Raw genomic sequence first — 12864 nt, forward strand, 5'->3', positions numbered from 1 at the left:
TGTGCTCCCACAATGAGATTTCTACCAGAACAGATTTGAAATTACACGTCTTCGCATTATGACATGATTTTGGGAATCTAGCATAACAGGAAGGCTGGAAATGATGTGAAGTTACGTTGGCATAAATAAAATATTACCTGTGCCTATTCTTCATCTTGTTAACTCTGACCTCAGCATTTAGGGCTTCACTCTAACCAAAGTGTGAGATTCCCTTTTCATGGTTTTTGACCATGGAATATCAGAATGTTGCATGATGACTGATGGAGGCTCAATCAACAACCACCAAGGAATTCCACATACCTGAAATTAAACACTCTTCTGACTTGAGTACTATCTATGTTACTAAAGACACCTTTTCACAGGAAAATCTGGTGACAGTAAGATGGGTCGAATATGCTGAACACTTTTCTGTCTATGATTAGTAAAACCAATATTTGTGAAGGCAAAACTGCAAGTTGCCATATACAAATGGTGCATTGCAAGTAGGAAATGTTTCTCCATTTCTCAAAGTGCAAACGTGTACATGTGAATTGAAGGGGGAAAGGACATGAAAGAGGGCACCACCCCCTTCTCTATCGGATACATAATGCTATGCGACCACCATGGTGGTCACAAACCATTAATGAGCGACTACTTGTATATGGTGGTTAGGAGCTGAAACTGATTTGTACATCAGCCGGGTTGCATATCTGAGATACATCTGCAAACCTTCAAATTCAAACTTCTCATGCACACATACAAAGCCCTACACAACACAGGACCAGAATACTTGAACAGCTGCATACACTTTCACCAACCCACCAGGCACCTACGCTCTGCTGCGCTCTCACTTTCACACACTCCCTGCATCTGCAAAACTGAAGGTCGCTAACTCTCCTACATCACATCCAAGACATGGAATGACTTTCCTCAACACATCAGAGCCTTTTCCTAACTTCAGGGCATATTATGAAGCGACTTTTCGCCTCTTTTGCGGCCCATTTTGCCAAAAAGCGGCGAAATTAATATCGCTCTATTAGCAAGGACTCGCTAACGCTTGATTCCTTGCAAAAGTAGCCTGTTTGACATCGCTTTGCATGCCAGCGATATTTATTGCTAATGGCATTAAATAAGGGAGCACGGTCAGACTGAATATATTCGTTTCACATGAGTTTAGCAGACTGTTAATGGGGACATCGTACGCCCATTTCATCCATCATGTTGGATTGGTAGCAATCAGGTGAAGTATAATGAGAAGTCAAGTAATGTAGAGTAATGGCCAAGTAAATGTTGGGAGAGCAGAGCTTGGGGACCTTAATAATTTAAAGTCAATGCCAAGAAAAGCCAAACTAGGCTAGGATATCTTAGCACTAACCCTTTTTCTTTTGGTGTAATATGTGTCCCGTTTATCAATTCCTAATGCAGCCCTGTTGCTGGATTGTTACAGCAAATTGGATTAAGCCTGACCAAGTGTTGAATGCTTTTCTTAGCCGTCTCATTATTTCATAAATTAGTGCTGTTTCCGTTTGTCTGACCTCCGAGCCTGCCAAAATTAGGAAGAAATCTCCCTGTGTTATGTGGGGTGGAAGGGCCACAAGATTGTCTGTTTCAAGAACAGAAAATGTTAATCCTTCCACCAATAATCTGCTGTTTTAAATATTGGCAGACCATTTGGTCAAATGGGTCTAACCTCAAGGTTTACTAGCTTGCTTTGAAGTGGAGACATTTTTAAGTGGGAGAATTCTGAAGTTAGAGAAATGGAATATTTCGTGTAAATCAGGCATGTTGCCATTGGTTGAAGTGCATTAAAAACAATGAACCAGGATTCAGTCTCCTGACATAAGAGTAGCACCTTTGGGGTGATTTGCTGGCACTGCTTTGTTAAAAGAGGGAGACTCAAACATGGATCCCCATAGGAAAGGGATGTGGCGCAATGTTCAGAGCTACTGACTCGGGAGCTGGGGATCCGTGTTTGAATCTCTGGGTAGGGTCAACATCCTGTGATTCTTGGCAAATCATTTATTCTCCCCCCTTGCCTGCGCTATATAAATCTATTAATTTAAATGAAATTTTAAAAAGCCAATCCGCTTTCTCACAGGGGCAAGTGTGCAGTGTTGTGGGAGGGGAGAGACGGCACAGGGATATTAAGTGTGAAGGAGTAATTAAACTAAATAAAATACAAAACAAGCAGACCTTGGAGGAATGGTGGGGGAGGGCAAGCAGTGTTGGGGAAGAGGGACACATGAAGCTGCTGAAGCAAAGTAAACAGAACACTTATCGAGCAGAAGCAGGCCCACAAAAAGAAAAGAGTGCTCTCAAAGCGCTCTACATTACCCTGATGAATAGGAGCACATTTAATAGGGGCAGTCCTCATTGGAGGATACAAAAAGTCCAAAAGGAGGCACTACTAAGTGTATCCACCAAACAAAAGCCAGCATTTCCAAAGCACAGAAATAGGAATCAATAAAAAAGATGGGCGGTTCTTCAAACCCATATTCTAGATACAGAACGTCTCGAAGAGCTAGCGCATGTGCTGCCTAGGCGACACCTACAAATTCACCTTAAGACTCAGAATGAAGGCATACAGAAGGTCAAGCAGAGGTAGAAAGTGTAATTTTGGCTTAATGTAGTCACTGACACTTTTCCTCTCACAGAAATACAAAGCTGCAAGTCCCTTAGTGAATTTAAATACATACTTTTTATACATAAACCTCTTAGGGGCTCGAAGGTTTAGCGTTTATTACTTTGCCCTACTTTTTTATCTTTCCAAACACATACCATTGCAGTGTTTTCACAGAATGCTTGGTTCAAAATGTAGCTGTGTGCCTTACCCATCCAGCTCTAACAAAGTCACAGCTGTGCTCTGAAATTACAAGACATTGCCTCAAATGCAGCAGAATGTTTTCTGTTTGTTACTTCATGCCAAACTATTTAATATATTACATATGTCTCTTTGCACAGGTTCTCTCAAACCGCTTACCCCTAGAATCCTGCACTGATTCTTGCTGTTGCCAAGAGGCTTTTCTACAAGCTTTTGGCTAGTCTACTGGTGTTCAAAGCCTCACATTTGTCTGCCATATCATACCTGCTTAGCACATTTCAATGGGAAACAGCATTGCAATGCATGTGTTACAACGCATGCTTTTACCCTGCATGCCGTTACAATGCAAATGGCTTGTTGCAGGGGTTATAAGGTGTTGGGTTTAACTCCAACACCTTCCCTACTGTTGCACACACTGGAGTTGGAATAGTAAATTATACTATTCTAACATCCAGAGCACTTCTGACAGCAAGTTGGGGTAATAATTTGCATTTTACGGCATGCGGGGTAAAAGCAGGCATTATAACGTCATACAACCCGTTCCAATAGAATACATCCTGATTCATGGCACATTGTGGTACGTCTGCCTGCACTAAGTAGACACCCTCACTGCTCAATGTCCATGTGGCTCTGGGAGAAAGAATCTGTAGAAACTATGCAAGTGACCATTGCCAGAAAAAGCCAACGTAAAAGTGGCTGGCATTAGCCGTGAGGAATTTGAACAATCAACTGCTACTGCTAGTTAGGCAGGAGCACACACCCTTGACTAATCATTGTTAGAGAGTAGGGTGTGTCAGGCCATAGATAGGTAAGGGGTGGGTGTCTCCAGGAAACAGGATCTCATAGAAAAGCTCTGTCCTCTGACTCAGCACCATTAGACAACTTGGAATGTATGACGTTACAACGAATTCCGTTGCAACGCATGCCTTTACCACGCATGCGTTACAACGGAATTCGTTTACCACGCATAACCTTTACCTCGACTACTTGCGTGGTGACGTCATACGTCGTTAAGAAGAAACGGAATTTTTTTTCCGATTTCTCTTAAACGACGCTGATTATGTGCAGATCCCGACGTGACTTCTGGTGAGTTTTTTTATTTGGGGGGGGAGACCCCCCAAGCCCCCCGTTTTACTTTTTACCTTTACCACATATGCCTTTACTACAAACCTCGTAGTAAAGGTATGCGTGGTAAAGGCTTTAGTGGTAACCCCGCATGCGTTGTACTGCATGCGTGGTTAAAGATTTCGTGGAAACGGCTTCGTTGTAAAGGCCGTTTCCCGACAACTTGCTGTCACCCACTTGTATTTTAACCATTAGCCGTGGCCCGTTTGAGATTAGGTTGTCAAACAAACCGTGGAGAGGAAATGTCTGTATCTTGTGCGGCACATAACATCTCTAAGGAGTGGTGTCTCTTGAACCCTTGACAGAACTACGTATTGTTATTGCAGACGCATATCCAATCATTCCTTTTACAATTACAGCTGCCTCGGCAGAAATTGGCTCATTAAATCATGATATGGCTATTGGCCACTGTATCAGACATAAATGGGTTTGATTGTGTTTGCTGCGCCATGGGAAGTAAGTGCTTTTGGTTTTGGTTTGGTTTGGTTTGGTTTCAAAGACCAGATGGTGCCCTGCGTTGGCTGCATTCCATATGCAGAGATGCACGCAATTGCCACTCTGAGGTCGATGAAAGGCCGTGAAGTGATGCTATGCTAACAAGTTATGTTCACTACCGTGCAAAACTAAAACACAGGCACAACAAGTAATCTATTAAAACAGTGCCTTATTTCTGTACACTCAACCCTAAAACATAACTGAGGAACCCCGAGCAGACACCACCACTGGGTGCTTCTGTGCCTTAAGAGGTCACATAGAGCGGTAACCCCCATCTAAGCGCAATTCCTGCAGAGTCTGCCCCAGAGCGCTTGTCTCACTACTGACTACTCACTATTGAATGCAGGGCAAAATATCAAAATACCTGCGAGTGCTGTTCACCTCAACTATATAGTCAACCTAAATAACGAACTACAATGTACGCCTCCATACAGTTTGTCTGCAGGTAACGTATGCCCATGGGCATAATATCGGCCACAAGCGGAACTCCGTGCTTGATGCAAAGGCATGTGTATATCAGTGAGGAGTACAGTCTAACTGAAAAATGATGGGTGCTTCACTTAATTTTGCAAAGGATGGGAGCTATTGTCTTGTGTTCATTTAATGAACATCTCGAGGGCTTCAAGAATTTGGCAATTAGAAATCATGTGTTTATATAAGGGATAATACATTGGTGCATTTACAAACGGAAACCAGATCATGACTTAAACCATTGTGAATGTTAATTCATAAACCAGATTACTTGAAATAGCAAGCCACCGAGGATCTATATTCCAAAGAGCTTCAAGACTTACTTTGCAATAGCCAGGATATGAGCTAATATCTACAGAATAGTGCATTGTAATCATCCTTTTGCAAATCATAAAGAGAGAAGCTGGCTTTCATCTTTTTTGCTTAAACACCTGAGAACATTTCGGGTTAGGGGTTTAAATCCAGAGTAAAGTATAACCAACAATACCTGAGGAAGATTCCCTTAATGTTTGGCGTAGAGTCAAAGGAGCTTTCCTGCACTTTCACAATCTTGTTATGCTGAAGGTAAAGATATTCCAACGACTCAGGGAGGTCTGATGGGATATAGGAAAGCTGATTTTCAGACAAATCTAAAATCTAAAAATAAATAATGGAAACAGTAAAATGAAAGCATCTCTTGGAAATCGATAGCTCAGTTTCAATCCAGCATGCAATTTCAAATTAGACAGATTTATTTTACATGTTGCAAGATTCAAACAGAGAAAACAACCATTCTTAAACGCAAAATGCAAACATGAAGAAAGGTAATGGTAGATTTTTTTTACTATACCAACACAATTTATATATGGTCCAAACCTTTAATGTAATAAAGAATATTGTGTTCTCATCACTAAGAGAAGCAAAACTTTGTCCAACTTTATGGGTCTTTGTACAACACCATTGAATATAGTCAGAAATCTTGGCATACACAGGGAACTCATCTGAACAGTCTGTACTATACATGCTGGTTCACTCCTAACTCATCATGAAACAGGTACCTACTATGAAACCCCCTTCAGGTGACAACTCCAGATAGAGTGAACTTTTTTTAAAGTAAAACCTGACAAAGCAGATAAAGCAGTTTCCAGGGTGTCCCCATACAAGCCCATGTAGTGATGATGTTTAAGGCCTACTTAAATTATGTGTTTAGATGTCACAAGGAATGGAACTGTATATTTGAGCCACATACATGCTGATATACTACCTTTATTTGTTCATCTTTTTAACATTGACGATTGGCATATATTTAAATTCCTTCAGAAATGCTGACTTATTTAAGGGAGCATAACATTCTACAACTAAATAACATGTCTACAGAGTGCTGGACATTTTGTTGCTTAATGTGGCTTGAAGCTCACAACACACTTGCTCTCAGAGTCCACCGTCACAAACAAGTATTTGATAGAGTAGGGGACATCCTAAGAGGTAGCCTCCTCAAAGGAACACCAGTCTGAAAATTCAAATGGAGGGGCAGTAGCACTCAACTAGGTTTTGGCAATGGCTACATAGACCAAGCCCCCTCAGTTAGTGGATCTAAAATGTTAAAAGGATAAAATACTAAGGGCCTCATTTACTATATTTTGATGCATGGCAGCACAGCATGCCTTCCTGCTGCCCTGCCATGCTTCAAAATAAAAGGGCAGGAATGTGCCATATCTACGAGATACAGCGCACTCCTGTGCTTCTCCCCTGCGCCAGTGAATAAACAGCAGCCGTGCGCCAATGCAGACACCCTTGCGTCATGTTGCAAGGGTGCCTGCACTGCGGGGATGATTGTTTTTGTGCAACAAGGGGCACCTCCCTTCCCAAAAACAGTAATTGATGGCATGTTCCTCGTCCTAGCAGCACACATATAGAAAGAGGAACAATTAAAGAGAAATACAAGTATTTCTCCTCATTGCACCACTCCCATGCCTCCCCTGGGAAGGCGTAGGATTCTGGACCATTCCCCGCTTTACAAAACGCTGTAAATTTTAGAATGTGTCAGGTTCCATGGATGTTGCATGGGAACACCCACAGCAACACACATGGAACTCCACTTTCACCCAGAGTAATGCATGAAAGAGGCGCATATTTACAAGTCATGAAAAGACATGCAGGGGGACTTTACGTGGCCTTGTAAATATTTGCAAGCCCATTGCGCTGCCACCAGTGCATCAAAAAAAGTGACGCACCAGCTGCTGAATGGGCTTGCGAATAAAGCCCTAAATTGCAGATTTTGATGATCACATTTGGGGCAAAGACACTCCAGTGGTACTTGAAAAGTCTTCCTCTTTTTGCCTATGAATTTCTCATGAATATTTCCACTCCATTTTTAAACTCAGCAATCTGTTCAGCATTCTCACTGGGATCCAGGATAGATTACTAATGCTTAGACCCTCATTAAGAGTGGCTTGTAAATTCAAACAGGGCCAGAATTTCAGCTAATCAACATTACCTACTGGTGTTTTGCATACGTTTTGCAGTGCTCTAAACCTGCAAGGGCATGTATTGAACCTATGCTGAGAGTTCTTGTATGCCTGGACACAGCTAGTGATCCACATGGGTCAGGAGCTGTTTTTACTTATTCTAGGTTGGCATAGATGTTATTTTACCAATACAAAGCTGTAATACTGTGACTGTAAAATGCCTTTATTCGCACGGAGTGGAGCACTTAGTAAGGCGATGCTTAAAGATTTGCTACAATATGAATATTGAATCAGATTCACATATATAGTACAATCATTAATAGCTGTGAAGTCTTAACCAGTTTAAGATTCAGTAAGAGGCTCAAAGATTGATAATCCTAGATATGTGTGAAAATATTGCAAAAAGAGGAAAACAATGCTGGGATTTTTACAATGTATAGAATTAAAATGGAAATGCATGTGCAAGTAAATGATTATTGTTATATGCATTTAGACATAATCCAATTTCTTTGACACTTACCACTGCATATGCTAGTTCGACAAACGTTTTGGCTTAAAATGTGTATTTATGAGAGCCATCTTCAGAGCTCCCATACATTTGAAGGATGCACTTTATTCACCTACTGAATTGCATTTAAGATTGTCAGAAAAGCCTACCACAAAGTGCCTGATGAAGTGTTGTATTTTTAATTTCTGGTTAATACATTAGGTGAGAATTGTGAGATTACCTTTTGTTCATTGTTTGGAAGCTAGCATATGTCTGCAAACCTTGAACCATATGCAGATATTGAAGGCATCACAATGTTCTGGCTTGTTTAAGGTGGGATAATAACATCTAATGTTTGAAGTAATCAGTTTCATCAAGTTGGCACACTTGGTGGCACTGATGTGGAGCATGAGAGAAAGTCACAAGCTGATTTATCCTCCCATGGAAATATGTCTTTTATTAGAAAATAAATGTCTGTTTGTCTCACAAGACATATGAAGTATACCATCCAGGATTTGAATGATCTTAACACTACCTCCAACATTTAGGAGTACTAGAAGATGCGTGTTTCTCATGCCACAAAACTAACATATATGAGACTATGGTGTAGATAACAATTATAGAAGTTATAGAAGGATAATAAAAAGTTTCATTATGCCTGAAAGCCATCAGAAATATAACATGCACCTCATAGTGGTCAAAACGTGGTGGACTATATCTATCAAAATAAACCAAATGTAGTTTAACTTAAGAGCATGAAGAATATACAGTGAATAGAAATGTACCATTTATTGTAACATACAAGGACGTTTTCTTCCTTTGCTACTACCTATTCCTATTGTCGCCATAGGCTTTTAAAAACAAAGCATTTAATTAGAGATTTGAAACTGTTGCTTGAGGTCACCCTTAAAATAAACTGCCACGAATGACTTCAATTCAAGATATCACTCAACTGGCAAAAAATGGGTAGACTGCTTAATGTAGTTGATATCCATGATGGCTTGTATGGTGCACTGCATGCTCTTTACGCCAAGTAGCCATTTGATTATACCAGCTGAGACGATGTTATGCTACAATGGATGAAGTATTGTGGGCCCCTTGAACAGAAGCAATTATGTTTATTCTACATAATATTTTCCTTTTGTACATTGCCTTTCTCTCTCCCATGGAACTTGTCATGAGTGCACTAGAAGTTTTGGTGCAATAACTCAGGAACAGGTGTTAATCCACACTCTGTTCACTGAATGAAAGCAAGCCTGTGGATGTGAGAGTGAATGAGACACACTGGCATTTGGGTTAAAGCAAAACAGCACCCCCTCTTATAACTGTTCAACTCAGATAAAGAAGGCTTTTCCTTAGGAACCCCAGCTACTGATATGTGAGAGGAAGCAGAAATTAACCCTACACCAGGACACAACTAAGGAACCACACTATGAGGCAGAAACCACAATATGTGCGAAGAAGTTCCAATAATTGTGTAGCATAAATCAGCCGGAAGCAAAAACATCATGGAGAATCTCCAAGCCTTTCCAAAGAAACTGAGGGAGGAAAAACAAAAAAGGTGCAAGTACACAATTTGAATGAGACTAACTGAGACTAAGCAGGAAAGCCTAGAATGCATTGTTATAAGGAGCATCCTGAGCTGTATTGCCCCTCCTGCCACTCTTACCCCAGAAGCACTATTCAATTACTCACTATGGAACGGCCGTACTTTACCTTTCCAACCTTTCTCCTCCAGATATGCCAGAGTTTCCAAAACTGTCTATATTTCTATCTGTGGGTTTCAAAACCCCTTTTGCCGGTCTAATTTTGCAACATACTGGTAAGTGACTAACATGCTTAGAACTAATTCTGTGTTGAGTTCTGACTGAGCTGAGATGCAGATGCCCCATGGCCCAAACCCCACCTTCTATGTTTGATTTACATTCAATTGAAAGTAAAGTTTAAACCATGGTTAGACAGTAACTAAATTAAAGTGGAAGGATTTGTATCTGAGGACTTTGTAAAGATTTCCATCACTACACAATGTTTTACGTTGGTTTGTTTTATATGTTTACATTAATAGCGGGTATATTTGACCCCTGGGCACTCGGGGTCGCCAAATAGGCCATAATTGTGCGGTCTAGCTATAAAAGAATGAAATCAGTTTGGTTGTTTAATTGGACATTGAAATTCCATTGTAAAGTTTACCTAAATAGCGACAACTGCTTAAAAGTCAGTTTCCACACACATGACTACAACAGATGTGTTCACACCTGTTTTGTTGACTTGTGAAGTGACTTGTGGAGCAACTATGTCACAATCAAGAATACGCATGGTCATTCAAAGTATAAACTGAACGGGATATTTTCAATTACAATGCTAAACTTAACACTAAGAATGGCAGATTTCACTGTGCCTAATAAATGTTAGATACAGTTGCTGCATTGAATGTACAATGTATGTTGCACCCACTCTTGTACTTTAAATTGGATACATGAGCGAGCTTAAGTACTGTTTTAGTACAGAGGTTTTAGTCAGCATGCGTGGTTTTAAAGTTGCACTGTTTCACAAACTTAATTGTCTTTAAAACTGGTTGGGAGGTAGGTAGAGAAGTTATTTATATGCTATATAACTAATTAAAGAAAATAAAAGGCATTTATCAACATAGATTTTTTATTTTACCGGCTACAAATATTACTTGTATTGTTTGAGGATGTTCCTGTCATAAATCATTTTCTGGATCTGAGCTCCTAGTAGCTCACCAATTAATTGGTTTCTTTCACATCTACTTCTCTCCGTGGAGAGATGCCTGATTCCATTGATCAATACTATTCTGAAACAACATCTTCTCACTTGATAATACCGTTCTCTGTTGACACATAGCTATCAAAAGAGGTTCTACTCTCACACTGAGAAAAGATTTCCTCAAACAAAAGCCTCCCTTTCTGGCACTACTTTTCCATTTTACCAGCTGCTGGTCAAAGAAGGTTCCTGATACTTGGTTTTTTTGAAGGGAAAAGATCTGGCATGCTTGGATGAGCCACACTAAGTCGGGGTAGCAGATGTGCATATAAAACATCCTTAAAAAGTCAGATGAGAATGGTTTTTAAAAATTTAGGAGAGGAGTAGAGAGAATCCTAAATAGATCTAATTACTAGCATTTTATAAAGGTGCAGAACACAGAATACGTGGGCATACCTTTATAATATCTCAACCCTGAAACCCAGGAATTGGATCATGGTGCTGAAAAAGAACCGAGAACATTTTCAGGAATTCTGAGAGTAACCTCATGAAAATTGCTGCAACCACTCAAGGCACAGAGCAGCTTGTGACTGAGATGAAGGAAGTTGACAGACATGGAATAATTGCTGACTGTCCTGTAAAGACTGTGGTTTGTGACCCCCCGCTTCGTCTTGCAAATTTGGGTCTAAAAAGGTGTTTATGTGAGCCATCAAAGCTGGAATCTTACAGGCCCACAAAGCTAAAAAGGTCTGAAATCACTTATCCTGTGGTGGAATTTCTTCACTGAGGGGGAAGTAATGAGGAATGTCTAAGGAGTAATGCCAATAGAATCTGCTACAAGCAAGACAAATTGTGATGACATTTGGCTATGGGTCAAACGTAAAGCAGTGAAAGAAATGTTTCCTACTTGAACTCATGGCCTGATCTCAATGGAGCTTTCCTAGGACTTTTGGGAGGTTTTAGCCCGCATGAAAAAAAGACAGAGGACTTGGGAAAAAGTTTTTCATTTCTGCAGATTCGTAACAAACCACCATGTCACCATGAGAAAGAAATGTTCTGAGCTGGCAAGATTTTCTAATAGAACATGGAGCTCGTTGGCTGAAAATTTAAAGCTCCATCAAGATCATGAATGCAAGTTTCCGAACCTCATAGAGCCCTCCCAGACTGTGTCTTCAAACTGTGGCCCCAAAAAAGTGATTCAGCGACCTTAAACGTTTTAAAGCCACTACATAAATCAACAAAGGAGACATCCCCAAAGTGTGACTGACAGGTAGTCGCAATAACCTAGTCTAAGAATCTGGCATAAGCACTAATTTTGTAAGACAAGGAAATTATTACAATGTATTGAGAGATAGGAAATTCTATTTAAAGTTGGTCCCAGGCTATATGCTACTTCTCTGAAGACGTCAGTCAGGGTTCTTTCCTTCTAGCAACTGTCAGAGGATCTGCAGTTATGTGGTCACTTTTTATATTCTATGAGCTGTTTCTACATATGAAGTTTTAGAAAGCTGTCCTAGCATTACTGTCACAATTCACTGTGCGCATACGATTATATAACAGCACAGGATTACTCAATGCACCCTCCTATCCAATTATTTCAGCAAAAATGTGTTAATGGATACATACACTTTTTTAAAATTGGGAATATCTTCTCAGACATTTTCTTCCCATCATTGTTTGGAACAGAACTTCCTGTCTCCAGCCATTAAAATTTTTCCAACACTGCTTAGGTTTGCTTTCCATATGTCCTAACCGATTCTTAAGAAGGAGATTAAATTGGAAGGAAATCCAGTGACAACATAGTGTGATTTTCAGGATGTGTTACTGAAGGAGAAACAGATATCCTTGGTCTCCATCAACTGTATCATCATAGTGGTACCAGAGGGACCTACAGCACGTGGCAGAATCTACCCCGTAACTGTGAAGTAAAAAGTGTGATGCCAATATGTGTAGGGAAATGTGGAGAAAGGCTTTTTCCAACACTACAACTCGCTCACCACCACTTCTGTTTTCCTTATACCCAAATTACATGAAAGCATACCAACTGTGTATGGATTACAGAGACCCTAATGCTTTCCCCATCATAAATGAGTATATTTTCCCCCACAACTCAGTATCACTCAACCAGATTAGGACAGTCAAGATCTTCACTAAATTGGACACCCCCTCCCCAATTTGAGAAAGTGAGGGAGGTGAGTGGAAAACTGCCTTCAATACACAATACTTTGTTATGCCCTGTGGGTTAAACAAAGCTACAGGTGCTGTTCAACAGTTTGATAGTTACACCTTTCAGTATTTACAAGATGTTCATATCA

At 40.3% G+C, this 12864-nt stretch overlaps 1 protein-coding gene across 1 annotated transcript in view; it reads right to left on the reverse strand.

The window, feature by feature from the left end:
• Positions 1–12864, reverse strand: part of PODN (podocan) — a 385969-nt gene that overhangs the window by 16049 nt on the left and 357056 nt on the right. Inside the window, exon 9 of the mRNA XM_078673459.1 lies at positions 5379–5527. Coding sequence (XP_078529585.1) covers positions 5379–5527 — 149 coding nt within the window. The remainder of the gene's footprint in view (positions 1–5378; positions 5528–12864) is intronic.

The sequence above is a fragment of the Lissotriton helveticus genome, chromosome 1_2, assembly GCF_964261635.1.
Source record: "Lissotriton helveticus chromosome 1_2, aLisHel1.1, whole genome shotgun sequence".
Classification (NCBI taxonomy): Eukaryota; Metazoa; Chordata; class Amphibia; order Caudata; family Salamandridae; genus Lissotriton; species Lissotriton helveticus.